Consider the following 17,378-nt stretch of genomic DNA (forward strand, 5'->3'; position numbering starts at 1 on the left):
TAGAGATTAAACTCAGGACTTTATGCTTTATAAGGCTAGTGTGACTGAACTATCTCCAGAACTCAAGCCATACTCTTATCACTCACTTCATACTTGTACCAGTCTTTAAAATTTGGGATTACAATAATGTTCTATTGTCTCCCCTCCCTCTTTTCCTCCCTCCCTTTGTCTTTGTGTGTAGTGTATAAGCATGGGTACATATGGGGGCAGGGACCCATGCATGCAGAAGCAAGAGTGGTCTGGTCCTCTGTTGTTCTCCACCTGACTTTTTCAGTCAGGGTCTCTCACTGAACCTGAAACTGGAAGTTTCCCCCAGGCTGGCAGGCTAGTGATCTCCCAGGATCCACTTGTCTCTATCTCCCAAATGCTAAAGCTATAGGCATACGCTACCATGCCTGACTTTTTACATGGGTATTGAAGATTTGAACTAGGGTCCTCTTGCTTTTACAGCAAGCACTCCTAACCACTGAGCTATCTCCTGAGCCTGTAAATATTTTCTTAGTATTCCCCTTTCCCTTCCAGAGTCTTTTCAGTGGAAACAGTAGTGAAAAGATAATTGCCGGTAGTACTTTTTCCCATTTCATTAGTGCTTTGGAAAATGAGGTTGCCCTTCCTCCCAAGGTCATCCTGTGTAAACCTGGCTGATCCCTGGGTTCTGGTAGCACTTCTATGCTTCCGTCCTTGTCTCTGTAGTCCATCTCAAGCGCTGCTAACACTGCTCCTCCACAGAGCACCCCATAAATCTCTGGTGGTTCTCCACTGTGCACAGATGAAGTGATGTGGTAGCCAGGGTTCACAGAAGAATATTGACCATCTGTAAAATAACCACTGTGAGCTGAGCAATTGGTGTGAACTACACGTAGTATTTAAAGATTCAGAATGAAAAAGAACATATTAATGTGTTGGATATTTTATGTTGATTAGATTGAAATGGGATTGTATATGTTTGAGCTGAATTTAAAAAAAACTGCTGAAATTAACTTTTAAAAAATATGCCTACTAGGAAATTATTAAATTATGTCTATTTGTTAGGAATGGTTCTGATTTATTAGCTTGAACTACAGAACTTCATAATTTGACACTGTTACCCTTTTGTATGTAACCCTCACTACCCAATTGCTCAGCTGCATATTAGGGAGTTGAAAGAAAAGCAAGATGGAGTTCATATTTGTTAATAATACCTGACACTTAGTAAGTACTTAAATGCTTCACCCAAACAATAACGAATGGGAGTTTACAAATAGGCAAATCAAAGCACAGAGTTCAGTGACTCCAGAAAGCCAGGCGTGTTGATCCCAACTGCTGCTTTCCACAGATTCCTGCACACAGATCCTAAGTGAGCTTCGTTGCATCATGACCTGCACCCAGTGCAAACAGGCTGATTTTACAGATGGTGAAAGTCAAATGCTACCTGAGTAAAGAAGGTAGTCTTCGCTGCTCCTCAGTGAGCAAAGGTCCAGGACTGTGTTTGAAGGGAGCAGGAATCTGCCATTCAACTGTCTTCATCTCTAACAGGTTCTTCTGGCGGGAGCATCTCAGGGAATATGCAAACGTGATGTTAATAAGAGATCTTTTGGCCCAGATGAATTTGGGTTATAAACTCAAGCCATGTAGTTCATCAGGTGTTCATTGAGGACAGAATATATGGAGCCACGGATTAAAATGGCCCTGGGTTCTGTCTGTTAAGTGGACTTTGTTAGTCCACAGCATGAAAAGCTCTTAATGAGTTTCAAGAACTTTTTTTTAAAAAGTTCTCATATGTGTTCATGATTACTTGGCCCCACTGCTATTGGATGAGACAGGACATCAGGGCAGGAAGCAAGTGGCTCATGCCATAGGAGACAGGAGGAGAGAATGATACAGGAAGAGACCGGGCACAAAGTATACCCTTTAATGCTTCACTTTAGGTAACTTATGCCCTCCAACCAGGTTGCACCTCCTAATAGCTTATTCAGCTCTGAGCTCATCTGTGGAGTAGCCCACTGGTGAAGTAGACATCCTTGTGATCCAGTCGTGTCTTAACAGCGCTACCTTCTACCCACCCTCTGGACTCCAGGAACTTACATTTTTAAAAAATTTTTCTATATGATAGACCCTCGCTCTGCTTGTTTCTGCTTCTTTGTGTATATTTTTTTTATGTGTTTGATACACGTACAACTATCCGCGCATCACTTAGTTGCAGTGCCCACAGAAGCCAGCAGAGGGCGTCAGATCCCCAGGAACTGGAATTGCAGACAGTTGCAAACTGCTATGTAGCTGCTAGGAATTGAGCCTGGGTCCTCTGGAAGAGCAGCCAAGTGCCCTTACCATTGAGTCATTTCTCCTTTTTGTAAGATAGAGGTTCATTTACCACAGGGTCTGCCTCCAGTTCTTTCTTGTACACCCACCCCAAGAATTGTAGGAGACTGAGCATACCTGAGTGAACAAAGTGAAGGGAGAGGATGGGACCCAGATATATTCTACAAGATGCACACAAAATCCCTGTGTAAATATTCTTCACCCCTTGTTTTATAACCAATCGGTGAATGTTCGCTGGTTGCCCAATGTGTACAAGGCACTGTTATGAAACAGCTGAAAGGAAAAGATGGGGGAAGTTAAGCAATTAAAATTCCTTTAACCCTTTACTTCTTTAGTGCCCTTTAGTGAAACATTTGGACACTGTTAACCAGCATTGGGGTTAGTAACCCCAGAGTATTCATTAAAGGGTCTCTGGGCGGATTTCTTGATAAGATAAAACAAGACCAAATAACCAAATAGTTTTTTTTTTTTAACATTTTTTAAAAAGACTTTATTTATTTATTATGCATACAGTCTTCTGTCTGCATGCCAGTAGAGGGCACCAGATCTCATTCAAAGGTGGTTGTAAGCCACCATGTGGTTGCCAGGAATTGAACTCAGGACCTCTGGAAAAGCAGTCAGTGCTCTTAACTGCTGAGCCATCTCTCCAGCCCCAACCAAATAGTTTTTATTTTTTTATTTTTTGCAAGTAGAAACTAACCTAAGCTAGCACTTTTTAAAAAGAAAAATGAAAATATAAAAGGGAGTTGGATTTTAAATGAGTCTAGGATTAAAAGAGAAAAAAAAATGCCCAAGGTGATAAAAAGCACTGTGGAGATGACATGGAGGAAATCAGACTAGCCACGTCCAAACTGTCTGATGCAGTTCTTTCCTGTAAAATTTCCTGTGTTGAGGTCAGTAGCCAGCTGAGTTCAGGCACACCACACCAGTGGATGCCAGCCAGCCACTAAGTGCTTGCATCCCAGCGACCCTAATTAAATTATGGAGAATCCCATTTTGTTTCCATAGAGCACTTCATATATTTAATGCATGAGTATGAGAGCATCTTTGGAACCCATCTTGCTCCCCAGTCTCATTGTGTATTGGGGGAGGGGTCCCCATGTTATAGTTCAAAGATAATCAAATAAACGTCTTCTCTGGACTATAAATGGTTGATCATTTATGACAGAGACACTAACCTAAGCAGCTGAAGAAAAAAAATCTGTCTCTAACTGGCATACTGTATTTTATCATCTGGGAATAAATAAGTACATTTAAAGGGCAAGCAAACCCAGAAAGCTGTGCAGAAACTAACAGTATGTCTGCTACAGTGTGAATTCTGTGGTGTGCATTTTGAGTAGATCATATTTAACACCCCGGGTTTCCCACGATCCTGTGCTGTTTCCCCTCAGATGATGTCATCTGCTCTGATTGATGACGAAAGAATTGTCCCAGGACATTTGCACCCTAAGTTCTAAGCTTCTTGAAAGCAATAGCTAGCTATGTCTTAATTTTCTTACATATTATTATGGTGTATAATATGAAATGTACTTAGTTGATAACTGAGTAATAACTTATAATTCAGAAAGATAAATGTCCCTTCTGGATATTTGGGGGTGGGATGATGCATCTGACATTTAACTCTCCAGAAATGTGTGTAAGGTGAGTCAAATTAAGAAAGCCAGGCATCCAAAGAGGGTAGCATTGAGAAGATCTTGGAGGATCAGCTTTTGACTAAATATAGATGAGCGAGGGACAGTGGGCATGAGCTGGACAACTCCAGTCTATGGGAAAACACACACACACACACACACACACACACACACACACACACACACACACGTGGTGGTGGTGGTGGTGGTGGTGGTGGTTGTAATACACTCAACAGGAGGCTCCTTGGAGGAAGGGAGTTTATATGTATAAAGAAGATGGGATAATAGCCCTCTAGGGGGTAAAGAAATCCCTTCCTTGGTTCAGTATTGGGCTCTGATGAACCAGGACTAGAGCAAAGGTGATGGGAAAAGCAAAGTTCAGAGGGTTAGAAAGAAACCCATTGTGTAGGAAGAGTGAGCTGGCTGTGTCCCTCTGCCACCCCCCCCCCAAAGTTCTGGCCATCAAGGCAGAGTGACAAATGACCTTGATATCCTCTTGCTGTTTAGAACTGGCAGATGCCTGAGGATGGTTAAGGGCAGTGGAGTTAGGAGAGGTTTCCATATTCACACTGAAATCTATTGACTCCGAAACTCCATGAATAAAGTAACCACCCTCTCGTGTTTGTGGAAGTATGCGTGGCTTTGCCAAAGTTCTCTGAAGATTAGCATCTGTAGCCTTAGATTTGCAATCTTCCTTGCAGTTTTCACGCCCCTGAGAGAAGAAAAAATGTTCTTGCCTTTCACCCCCTTCTGTTTGCAACTTGGCTGCTGTGGGGATGGGGACTCTGAAGCAAGCTCACAGTTTCACAGTTGCTGTGCATGTCTAACAGCACTGCCCCCTGCTTTTCTTTGACTCTGGTGGCAGAACATAACGTTTATCCGAAGTGTGTGAATAAAATTAAGGCTTAAGTCAGGGTGTGGTGGCACATTCCTATAATCCCAGAACTGGGGAGTGTTGGGCAGGGGAAAGCAAGTATGAGGGTAACAATAAGGGGAGAAAGAAAAAAGAGAAGAACATTGTATTTGTGGGTTGTTCTGTAATTTTTGCATTAGAAAAGCAATTATTATTTTTGAAACTTGGAGTTCCTGTTTGGTGATTTCAGCACAACTTTAAAAAACTTTTAGGATTCCATCAAGCATTAATGTGCAAATGTGCTGGTGGAAAAATGTACTTTAAAAAATCAGTCACTATTGCCATTCATATGTAAAGATACTGAGGGACTAGTGCAATAAAAATGATCAAATATGTGTGATCTCCAACTCCCAGTTCAGCACTTCCGGTATCTAAAACATCAATGAACTGCACTCTATTGTAATGTCATCTAAAATTCTAAATCACAGCAGGGCCCTCTGATTGCCCTTCACCTAGTTCATCATGCCTTTAGTGTATGGGCTTTGAAGAATAAGTTTCCCTTTTCTATTAGTAAGTGTGATAATCTAATGACCTCAATTAGAGAGGGGAGTAAAAAAGGCTCACGCGTCTAAAAATAACTCCATTATCCGCGCAGAGAGGGTCCCGATTCTGTTTCCTCCGCCCCAGCTGATATTAAGTAAGTGGCAATCGATCAGGGTAATGTCTGGCTCTCATTTCTCATAAATGAAGGGCTGTGGCTTTAAGTAATCGCGGGCTGCCTATGCCAGAGGCAGGAGCTGCAGTATCAGCTTCTGTGGAGAGAGGAGAGCCTGAGGCAGTAACCTGCAGGACGGGAGGGAAGGCCACCAGGGCCAATGGCGCTCCTCCGGGTTGAGCTTTGAATGTGGGCAGACCCGACCGGTGGGAGGCGGGGCCACCTGTGCACTTCTCGGACAGTGCAGGGGGTGGGGGAGCTGGCGACCGAAGCTGGAAAATGGGCTGCCCCAGCAGCAAAATGTGCCTCTCTCCTCCATGTGCAGCAACAAGGGTAATTGGTATTTGTTTACAGGGTTTTTCTGGAAGGGTGTCAGGGACTAATGCAGACCCTGTCTGGAACCAGGGGTAAGAGTTTTGCCTCAGAAGCAACTCTGGCCGGCAGAGGCCAGTCTCATGATCTCTGCATTACTGTGATCCCAATGCGGGAGCCCCACATGGGGGTGAGCCCAAGAAGGGCATTTTCAGAGACAGACCTCGGAAATCTCCTGACTTCTTAGTTCCACCCTGGTCCCAGGCAATCTATGCCTTGAGAAACTGTGTCTAATGATTGTGTTTGTATGAGTATGTGTGGATGTGTGATTGCTACAGACCTGCAGGTAACTCAAAAAATCATTCTTTATCGAAAGATTGATACTTGCTTTTTTTTTTTTTTAAGAGAAAAAACAAAAACAAACAAAAACCATTGAAACAGCTTCCTGCTTGCCTTTACTTCTGCAAAATCTATTTAGAACTATAGTTGCTCCATGATGTAGTTAGTAATCCTTGGAAACTGGTGTGTAGCTGGGCAAAATCAATTTAATTTCATCTTTCAGAGATTAAATTTGGCTTGTCCCAGAACGAACTTTTTTTTTTTTCTTGTTTAGAGTATAGAATTGGCCTTCTAATAAAACTTTTTTATTTGTGGGTATGGGACAAAGTCCATATAAGTGCCTATGTTTAGAACATTAAATATTTATCTTAAACTGATTGGGCCCTTATTGCCCTTGGATGGGGAGAATGCATTACTTCTTAAGTACAGTATACATTAGCTGAAAGGGTCTATGAATCTGTAGTGAGCGCCAGGCACAAAGCAAAGATTTCTAAATGAGCCATTCAGTCCCCAAAGGAAAGTTGCCCCAGGACCTGGGAAAATACAGGTTTTTAAAACATGAATTTCCTTCAGGGCAAAGGGACATCTGTGTTTTTGCTTTGTTTTTAATGACACAAGCTGTTAGCTTAAGTGATTCATATCTTGGCTTCTGGATTCTGTGTCTGGTTTGCCTAGCAATGACAAAATGTGTGACTTACTGAAAAAGGGACCCTCTTCAAAACCCAAGTAACCTGATGTGTGTTTTCCACAGCGGGAGGAAGCGCTGAAGCAACACAAAAACCTCTCTCAAGAACTTGTCAACCTCCGGGGAGAGCTAGGTAAGAGCTTGTTTTCCTCCCTTGGTAAAGTTTACTGCAATTGACAAATATGTTCTTCCCTCCTGGCTCTGTGGCCAGAGTTACAGGCTGGCAGCTGTTACTTCTCCCTCTTGTATCTGTGCAAACACTTACTATCGACATTGCTTTTGAATCTTGGCAGTGTGACCCCAAGTTCACAGAATTCCTGGCACTGGTGTCTGAGTAATCTAACCGAGCTTTCTGATGACCAAAGCATGCTTCATACCGAGTAGACAGGGGCAGAGTGATTTTCTGTGATGTGTGCATTCCTGTTGGATAATTGCATCATGCCATTTTTATTTTATTTTATTTTTTTGAAACCACTTTTTATATTAAACATGTTAAAAAAAAAAAGGGTCGCTTTCTCTGGTAAGACCTTATGTGTCTGGGGGATGGTGTTTCGAATTTACAAATTAAAAGGATGCTGCATATTAGGGCTACCCATCAGAACAAGGACATTCTATGCTACTCAGGTAGTCAGGATAGGCTTGGGAGGGATATTTACCAACTTCAGGGGCAGGGTAGTGTGCCTGTAGCACTCAGTAGTTAAGTCTTATTGTTTGCTGTTGGAGTTCTTGTCTCTTTTGGAGAGCCTAACATTTGAAGGACAAAGATAATAGTGTGTTACCCTTTCTACCTCAGCTACAGTGCTCTGTGTGCACCCCACCCCCACCCCACTCCTGATCTGTGGGGGACCACTCAGCCTAGGAATTGGCTTCTTGATTTAGCATCAGCTAGATCTGGAGATGTTCAGCCAGAGGTCACTTGCCTTGTCCCCCGCTTTGCTTGCTGATGGGCTGTTGAGGAGAGTGTGTATAGTGTAAGTTCTTCAAAGCGAGCAGCTGGAGCTAGAGCAAATTTTGTTCATTTAATTCTCAAAGAATCTTGTTTTTCTCGGAGAACCAGACCGCAGTTTAATCACTGCCAGTCTGATTTGCTGGACTGGAATATCTGTCAACAACTCCACTAGTCCAACCATGGTGAAGGTCAAGGGCCAGTGCACTGGGCAGGGGGTCAAAAGTATGCCCTTCCCTATTTCTTGTACCTCCCAGTGGGAGCTGAGACCAATTCCTACATGGCTAACCCTTGAGATTCACAGCAGTTAGGTAAGCCATCCGTGCTGGCATAAGGGTATAGAAAGGAAGGACCCGTGTGGAAAAGCAACGTTAAGACAGATGAAAGTGCAGACCCTGGGTGGTAGGAGAGATCTTGTGAACCAGGACAGAAGCCACAGCATGGGCGGCCCTGATCTCAGACGCTGTGAAGGCAGTCCCCTGTCTAATTTGACTTGGCTGCCCCCCATTTGGTTACTCAGTGACCAGCTCAATTTGTCTGTCTGCACCTTAAGTATTGTAATGGATATAAAGTTAGGAGATGAGAAAAGAGGGCTTTTCATGGGGTTTCAGAGTTCATCAGATCTCAGTGGAGGTGGAGATGAGCCCTCCTCCTTCAAGCTTCTATTCTCCAGGAGAAGTCAGGACAAGACAGCAGGGGACACTGAGCTCCCATTGCCTCTGCTTTGAATGGTGAGCTTCTTGTCACAATTCAACAGTGTAAATTGAAGCCCCGGTCAGCAGCACTTCCAGTTATCACACAGCCTGTCAGGAAACAGCCATCCTTTGTACTCTCACCTTTCCTCCTGAGATAACGAGAATGTGGCCTGGTGTGTTTTTCCTGCCACTGTCAAAGTGTCAGGATGTTATGGGTGGCCTGTCCATATTGTTTTGTCACCCTAGGCTGGACTTGGGAAATTGTCATTTCTGCTAACTACTGAGTCAAGCCCCAAGTTCTAGTGCTTGCTGAAGTACCAGCAGAAGGCATTTGGGGAAAAGTTTGGTTTGGCCAGCGAATAGAAGAGAATTCTTTAAACAAATATAATAAAGCTGGCTAGAGAAAGTAATTGAAGCTTTCAGCTGGATTTGTTGAGTGGGCCAGAATGGAAAAAGATAGTTTATATATCAAAGCTCAAATCTCAGTTTTGTTTTCCAATTTGAGGCAATAAAATGAGTAGGACCATGGCAGTTAGAATCCTTAAGTTGGGGGCTGGGTGGCCCAGGGCCTGTCAGGTCACATCTCTCCTGCCCCAGTTTTATTCTCTCTAAATAAAGTAACAGAACACATGTGTGTGCCCCAAGGATGATGAAGAGGCTCACGTGGGGTAAAACATTGTAAAGCATCCGTGTTGTGGTGTTACCTGGTGCTAACCATACCTACTGGGATGTCTGCAGCTTTGTGTTAATGCTATAGTGTATGCCTGTAATCCCAGTAGTGGGGAGGCCAAGCAAGAGGATTGCTTCGAGTGACAGGCCAGCCTAAGCTACATAGTGAGACCCTGACACACATATGCACTCGAGTACACACACACCACACACACACACACACACACACACACACACACACACACACACACACACACACTCCCCACAGCTGTGTAGTGGAGATACTATTAGAAATCCCCCAGGACAGGTCTATCACACCCAAATGTAAGTGAGGCCCGACCAGTGAGTTGCTGCTATATTGGCATTTAATGTTGGCTTAGTGGTGTAGGTTTTTATTCATACGCTCCCAGTGAGGAATGACTTAACTTTTTTTGAGTACATAGAGTTTTCACTTTAGTGACTTTGAATTCTGTGTATTTTACTGGATTGGTGTGAAGTTTGAAAAGAGTAGTAAAATATATGAGGTTGTGGCCTGGTATCTAACACTTTATAGACAGCTTAAGCAAGAGCTGCTGTCTTTCAACTTTACCTCCATCATGGAAGTAGCCACCTCTTCCCTCAGAATAACCTGGGGTGTCAATGGTCAGCTGGGTAATCTTTCTTTCCCTTCTCCCTAAAAACTGGGACAAGATTCGCAAACCGCTAAGAATTATGGGGGCAAGGGGAGACAACTCATAAACCCTAGAACACTGCAATTCAAACAGTCTGTGCTTTTGTCCTTGAATCTAACAGCTCCCTTCCATCTCCACCATCCACAGACTCTGGATGCCCTCTCATGTGGTACCTCTTCCCAAGCTAAACTTTCTCACCTGGCAGGCAATCAGCATGTTTTTGTTTTTTTGTTTTTTCCTTATCTGACCCACATCCCTTCATGGAAAGCCTATTTGTTTGGGCATACTTGTTCAAGAAATCCCTCCGTCTACCCAGAACAGAACCATGAGGCTCATCCTACACCAGTGATCTCATACACCTTGCACACAGATGTATTTACTGTATCTTGTGGTCTTTTGTTATCTTCAGACACTATGGTCCTTAATGGAGGAGAGTCTTTCCTGGTTCCTCCAAAAAAAAAAAAAATACATAAATAAAAAAAAAAAAAGAAATCATAATGAACTCTCCATTTGTATAGCTTACTGATGTTTATTGACATCTGAGAGTTTATGATTTATAGACCAATGATAAAAAAGAAAATACCCTTATATTCCTACTACTGGCATAATTTTTGTGTAGCCCCTTGCCTTTGTTTATAGAATATATATAACTTTGTACCACCATTGTTTCAGTAAAGTGTATTTTATACACAATAAATTTCCATCTCACTTGTGTTTGAGACAGGGCAGCACTATGTAGACTAGGCTGACTTTGAACTTGGTCTTTGTATCTCTGTCTGTCCCATTGTCTCCCTCCCCCTTCAGTTACATTTGTGTGTGTATCCACATGTGTGTGCACATGTGTTGAGGTCAGAGGACAGCTTGTGGCATTGTAGGATTGGTTTCTCCCCTTCCATACTGTGAGTTCCAGCAATGGAACTCTGGTCCTTAGGTTTGGTGGCAAGCCTGATTCGCTGAGCTATCTAGCCAGTCCATCAGTTTTAACAGATACTCATACAACCTAAACTTGCACGAAAATTTCTGTAATCCCAGAAGACTCCCTTAAGCCTCGCCTCCCTTAGAAGCAAATACTTGTCTCTTCCAGACTTTCATGGAAATGAAGGTGTAGTGCTCTCATTCAAGTCTGGCTTCTTTGACAGAGGACCGTGCTTCTGAGGTGTTTCCCTGTGTCTTTGGATTCTTTTAACAAGCCCGGAACTTTCTCGTGTCACAACCTGGAGCCTCCACTGAAGAAATTATTAATGATTGTGAACCATCTATAGCAGTGGTTCTCAACCTGTGGGTCACAACCCCTGTGGGGGTCAAATGACCCTTTCACAGGAGTCACATATCTGATACTTTATGATTCACAGCAGTAGAAAAAAAAATCAGAGCTATGAAGTAGTAACAAAAATAATTTTATGGTTGGGGGTCACCACAACATGAGGAACTGTATTAAAGGATTTCCTCATTAGGAAGGTTGAGAACCACTGATCCTATAGAGTGGTATAGCACTAAGGCCATACATGGTCATGATTCATGGGTGTATTTTTTATGCCCATCCTTCCTGAGCTGCAGGTGTGTGCTGAGAGGCACAGCCTCTAAGTGAGCCAGCCCAGTGAGATGACACTTTGTCCTGGATGGCTCATTGCTTCCTGGGTCCTCTGTATGTCTTCTTACTCAATCCCATATGTGTCCCTCAGTGTTCCAAGAGGCATCAGTTGAGTCACTCAGTACCCAGGACAGCCACTGACTCACACTCCTTACATCACCTTCTGTTATCCACACGCATATCAGTCTGTGTCCTAAATCTTTCTCAGACCTGTCCTTCCTCAGCATTCCTGAAGCCTGAATTTCTTCCCTGGAGATACTGCCACAACTACCCAACAGGTGGCCTGTCTTACTATCCAGTCACACGTCCCTTTCCCATGGACTCCAAAGACTGCACTTGTAAACCCGGCATTTTAGCCCCCGCTGCCTTTTTTGCTTTGTTTTTTGATTTGTTTAGAGCCTGACTTTGTGTCTAGGTGCTCATTCCCCTTATTCACACCTGGTTTCCTTCAAGTCTCGGGGGGAGTCTAATTCATGTGTCATCTGCCTCTTCTGCATGCACTACCTTTCTGCTGAAATGCTTTCTCCTCTTTGTGCTACCCTTCCACTCCTGCCTCCCAGGCTCTTCATTTACTCATATTTTAAAGGCCTGTTTAAAGTGTCTTGTCTTCAGCTGAGTTTCACCCAAATCTTTCAAACAAGTTACTTTACTTTTTCTACCCATCTGGTTACTTAGTACACATTAAGACTGTGTCCCTGGCTGTTTGTTTCTGTGCCTCTTCCTTCCACCTAGAACTAAGGTTTTCAAAGGCACAGTCAATGTCTTCTTCAGGTGTGTAGGCCTGGGGTACACTGATGCACAGAGTGCAGATAAAGAATGGATTTTGCAACCTAAGATGGTAACAGGGAAAGTGGGCTTCTCCTTGTAATGTGCATATGTTTGAGGGGTTATAAGCACAAACATTTCCATTGAACTGCTTTAAAAACAATATTTCTGTCTTTTCTGAATGAATGATAATGGGGATGTATAACTCCGGTGGAAATGCTATGCCTCACCATGACAGCAGTTCACTTAGGTAATACTGAATATACCAGTCTCTGCAGTGCTTTACTGTTGCATTTCCTGGTCAATATCAATAGCAGCAACCCTTTGCCTCTGAGAAAGTCATTCTGGTTACTTGTGATGTTGTGTTGAATAAAAAGTGGTGTATGGAGGCCTTACATCATAACCTTTGAGGTTCTCATTGTCCTTAAAATCATATTTTTTCTTCTATATAAAGAGAAAGAGTTATTTGTTTGTTGTGGTGCTGGAGATCAAACCCAGGGCATTGCACATGCTAGACAAATCCTGTACTAAGCCACAAGGAAGATACATATACACACTCTTAATTTAGCTGTAATAAGTTGGGGCTAACTCCCTTATCTTGTTATTAATTAGCCTAGATTATTTGTATATTATGAACCAAATGAGACTTTAACTCTTAATGCACCAAACATTGCTGGAATACTGGGGATAAGTATGTAAAATCTTCAGTACTTCCCCCTTTGTATGTAAAAATTAGGAAAGGTTCTGGGTCTAATCACTACTAAAGAAGCAATATTTAGCCCTAAGTAGTTTGCATCATTTAAAGAAATTGAAGCTCAAAAGCTACTTCACTGTCCTGCTGACTACTTTCAAGCATCTCAGAAGCCAGAGGGTTTGGGTGAAAACCCAAAGTGGCCAGGCTACCAGATTTCCATTATAAAAGTGCTTCCTGTGACTAAAACACTGGAAAATCATTTGAAACCAATATCAGCATGCATCGACAACTAATGACTTTTGGGATCCTTCTCCAATAGTGGAAGAAGTAACTATTGCTAAATCAGAATATCTTCTTACCCACTTGAAAAGAGTATATTCAAAAGCAGAATATAAAGCGTCTGATGAGCACTCACCCAGTGAGCTGCAGACTACCCCACACCTTGTGGAATGTGTTCGTGCTTTCACCTTCCCAGTTCTGTCTACAGTTATGCTGTAACAAGGCTGGGTGTCTACGGTGATTTAGACACTCTACAAAGTAGCATGTAATGAAATAGCATGAGGAAACTCCTGGAGTTTATCTTGATGAAGTGTTGAAGGGCCATTCTCTTATCTTTTTGTATCCTAAATGTGTACATGACTGGTTCTATTGGTATGTGAGGAAAGTCCATGGTCTTTACCTACAGATGTGCAAACTACTGCCAACAAACAGTATTTTGGCATGAGGCATCTTGTCCTGTTTTTTTCTTACTCTACAATCTCAAATTTTCCTAACTTGGGGTCACTTGTCTAGACCAGTGGATCACAAATGACACTGTGAGATGAAACAATTTCCCTGTTCCCACACCCTCCAACTCTGACTCATTTAGTTTGGGATGGAGTCCAAGAATCTACGCTTTTTAATATCATCCAGGTGATTCTGACACCGGAGTATCTGGGACTGTACCCTGACACCACAGTGTCTAGACTGTTGCTTTTATGTAAAAACGTATATGAAAACTAAGCAAACATACTAATATTAAATAGCTCCAAATAGACTTTAGTCCATTCCTATATGCTGAAAGTTGAAGGATGCCTGACAGCTTATGCTGGCACTTTGTGATTCTTAAAAATGAGTGATCTGGAAGGAGGCAAGACTGACTAGTTAGTGACTGGCTAAGAGAGACTGCATTATTTTGATTGAAACCTGGTACTTGACACTGGTATTTCTGTTCTCAGGCCTGTGTCTTAGAACACATTGTCACTTCCTCAACCATGCTTTTGTCTTTGTTCCACCTTTGTTCCTAGACTGTCTTATTTCATGTATGTGTGGAGCGTGCGCTGTTGTGCAGCCTGTTGTTGACTAGTGCATGAGGTGAAAACAGCCAAAAAGGCCTTCAGATCTGTCCACTGGCAAGGAGAACCTGGCAGTGGAAGCCCAGCTGGGCACCTCTGTCAGAAGACGGCAGATAGGCTGACAGGGCCAGATTACAAACGACCTGCCAGTAGGACTCTGTGTAGGAAGGAGAGGCCGGGGAGTGTCATACTTCACTGTGGTTGAGTCTCCTGTGGCTCCAGAGGAGAATTGAGCTATAGCAATCCTTGGTGTCTGTACTAACTTCTCCCTTTGAATACCCAACGGGGAGGGGGGTAGTTAGATCCAGTTTGGAGTTCTGTGTTTCGTTCACAGGAGGTTTGGGGTCTCAATTCAGCTTTGCCCACCCCTGGTTCCATTTAGTAAAATGAGACTTACAGTGGGCGATACCTACTTAACAGCTCAGAGCCCTGTTGCAAGGTCTGAAGAAAGTTTTAAAGGTAGAGTGCTGTTATTTATAGGGGGGAGTGGTGTGTGGACAGTTTTTTGTTGTTATTTTTGTTTTTAAGCGAGTCTTTGTGGATTTCACGTATATCCCGAACACCTTCCAGTCCCCTCCACCCTCTGCCCATGAAATCACTGCCCCAAAACAAAACAAAATTTAAAAGAACAACTAAGAATGAAACAAAGCAGACAAACAAAAAGAAGAACCATCATCTTGGTGTGGAAGTTGTAGTGTGGCCCTGGTGAGTCACACATTTTACCCATTAGTCCATATATCTTTACTTGCAAGCATTCATTGCCTTGAGCCACACTGGTCTGGTCTGAGGCCTCTGGCTTCTGCTATACTATCAATAGTGGGCTCTCATTGGGACTCCTTAGAGATTCTGTTGTTGTCCCATGTCATGGATATCCTAAAGTTTTGGATCTGTAGGTTTGTCCCCTTCACCTGCTTCAGCAGTCGGTAAATGAGGTGGATGTTGGGGCAGGCCAGCTCGTAGCCTAGTTTCTGGGCCAGGTTCCTAGCTGGTTGGTCAGTCCACCGGTTTTCCATCATCATCACTACCCAGGTGAGCTCTCCAGCATTGCCTCAGCCAGGTCACCCAGTGTAGCCTGGATGAGTTGTGCCCTCAAGCCATTGGGCCTGATTCACTCGCACTCACCCACCAGGGCCAAGTCTTCTGTTTTCCCAGGCAGGGTGCAGGGCCTCTCTCCTGATGGCTGTAGGAAGCATGGGGAGGCAAGGTCAACTCTTCCTGCTCTCACCCTCAGGGCCAGTTCACCTGCATCCCAGCCAACAGGGTCAACTCTAGTGTTCTGTTCAGACTGACTGGGTGCAGGGTCTGCTCTCCTGTGTGCTGCAGCCTGTGAGGGACAAGGCTAGTCCTCCCCCACTCTGGTGACCCAAGGACCAGCTCTCTTGCCTGCCACAGGCGGCAAGGCATGAGGAGGGGGAAGGCGCATTTCCCTCATGCCACAGTATGGAATACGGGGGGGGGGGGGATGGAGGGAAGGGGGGGTTCTCCTGCCCTCAGGGCCAGCTCACCTGCACCCAAGCCAACAGGGTCAGCTCTACTGTGCTGCTCAGGTGAGGTGCTGGACCTGCTCTCCCACTCCAAAGACCTGGAGCCAGCTCTCCCAAACATCACAGACAGTGAAGAGAATATGGGGGTGGGGGTAGGGGAGTGGGTTCTCTCTCTCTTGCAGACAGTTTCATTAAAAAGTTGATAACCCAAAATCATGATTTGTGGAAGATTTTGAAATTGTTTACATAGGCATCATGTAAGAGCAATCAGAAAGCCATTTACAGCTAATTTTGAAATTTAGAGGAGACCCTATCTACCAGGCTACTTGGCTCTGTGAAAGTTACTTTTGGAGAAACAGAATGTGACAGTCTTAATGGCAGATGGCCACTCCCATCCCCCGTCAACCCTACTACCCCCTCATGCACTCGTGGCCCACTGCTCTGTCCTTAGACTTGCTGTAGAGCATGTAACTTAGTCTTTACCATCCATAAACTTGGAGGCCAGCAGAAGTGTGCCTTTTCACTTTGTGAATCAGGACGTCTAGGTCTGGAAAGTTGGAAATGCCTATTGGTCACATAGTCTGGGCCCCACCTTTCTTAATTTCTTCAGTTGACTCCTTTGCTTTTAAAACAGATTAGATCCACACTTGCTCCAGGAGTGTGTGCTGAAAGGACTTCACAGAGTAGTAATGTTATGTACTAATCATGGGAGAAGGCCCTGTCTGTGAGTCTGGATGGGGTACAGGAGACGTGACAAAGTTATCAGTTGTGCTCTAAAGAAAAGCATGAGAGAGTCAACTCTGTGCAGGCAGCTGGTCCCCAGTGGCCAAAGAGAGACTGAGAAGAGGACCCAGGCAAGACAAGGTGGACACAAGCACCCCCATTTCCCTCAAAAGTGGTGCAGAAAGGGGAACCCCAAAGGGGCTCTGCACACTATTGGCTCCCCAGAAGCATCTTGTGACAGGGAGTCACACACTTGGAGAGAGGAGTCCTCCATTTTCCTGTTTGTCCCTTTCTGTCACTATCTCTTACATGGTACAAAATCTGCCTCGCTTTCCATGTGAGCCGTGCCTCCCACACTTTCCCTTGTCCTCCCTTACTGTATTTTAGGTCTGTTTATAGAAGAAACACAAATCTCCTGAAAGCCAGGGAGGTTTGTTGTCTAGAAGATAAAGAACAATAGTAGTAAGCAGATTTGAGGAGGAGACCCCAGTAGCATCCTACTGTGTGTGTGTACATACTTATTTATTTTATTTTTTTGTTTTCTGATACAAGGTTTCTCTGTGTAACAGCCCTGGCTATCATGGAACTCTGCAGACCAGGACGGCCTGGAACTCAGAGATGCTCCTGCTTCTGTCTCCTGAGTGCTGGGATTAAATGCTTGTGCCACCACTGCCCAGCTTCATATTTATCAACTTTAATCCCAGAAAAATCATGTTTTTTTTTTTAAGTGTATGTACTTACGTGTGTGTAGATAGTATGTGGGAAGGATAGGTGCTGAAGATCAAGCTCAATAACCATTATATTCTGTTTTGAACTTCAAGTATGTCTCCAAAGAATATGCAATTAGGCTTGAGTCCTCTGGCAATAACAGAAGTAACATATAACACACAGTTAAATTGTTGAGCCCAGGGCCAGTTACTTCTCACATGTTACATTTAATTCCATAGGGAAAGTACCAGTGTTTTAAAGGTGA

The 17,378-nt window shown here is 43.7% G+C and overlaps 1 protein-coding gene across 5 annotated transcripts in view; it reads left to right on the plus strand.

The window, feature by feature from the left end:
- Mtus1 (microtubule associated scaffold protein 1) overlaps positions 1-17,378 on the plus strand; it is a 143,254-nt gene that overhangs the window by 110,082 nt on the left and 15,794 nt on the right. For all 5 annotated transcript variants that reach the window (XM_027391193.2, XM_035452665.1, XM_027391196.2 and 2 more), the window contains one exon: positions 6,900-6,966. In XM_027391193.2, coding sequence (XP_027246994.1) covers positions 6,900-6,966 — 67 coding nt within the window. The remainder of the gene's footprint in view (positions 1-6,899; positions 6,967-17,378) is intronic.

This window comes from Cricetulus griseus (genome assembly GCF_003668045.3).
Source record: "Cricetulus griseus strain 17A/GY chromosome 1 unlocalized genomic scaffold, alternate assembly CriGri-PICRH-1.0 chr1_1, whole genome shotgun sequence".
NCBI lineage: Eukaryota > Metazoa > Chordata > Mammalia > Rodentia > Cricetidae > Cricetulus > Cricetulus griseus.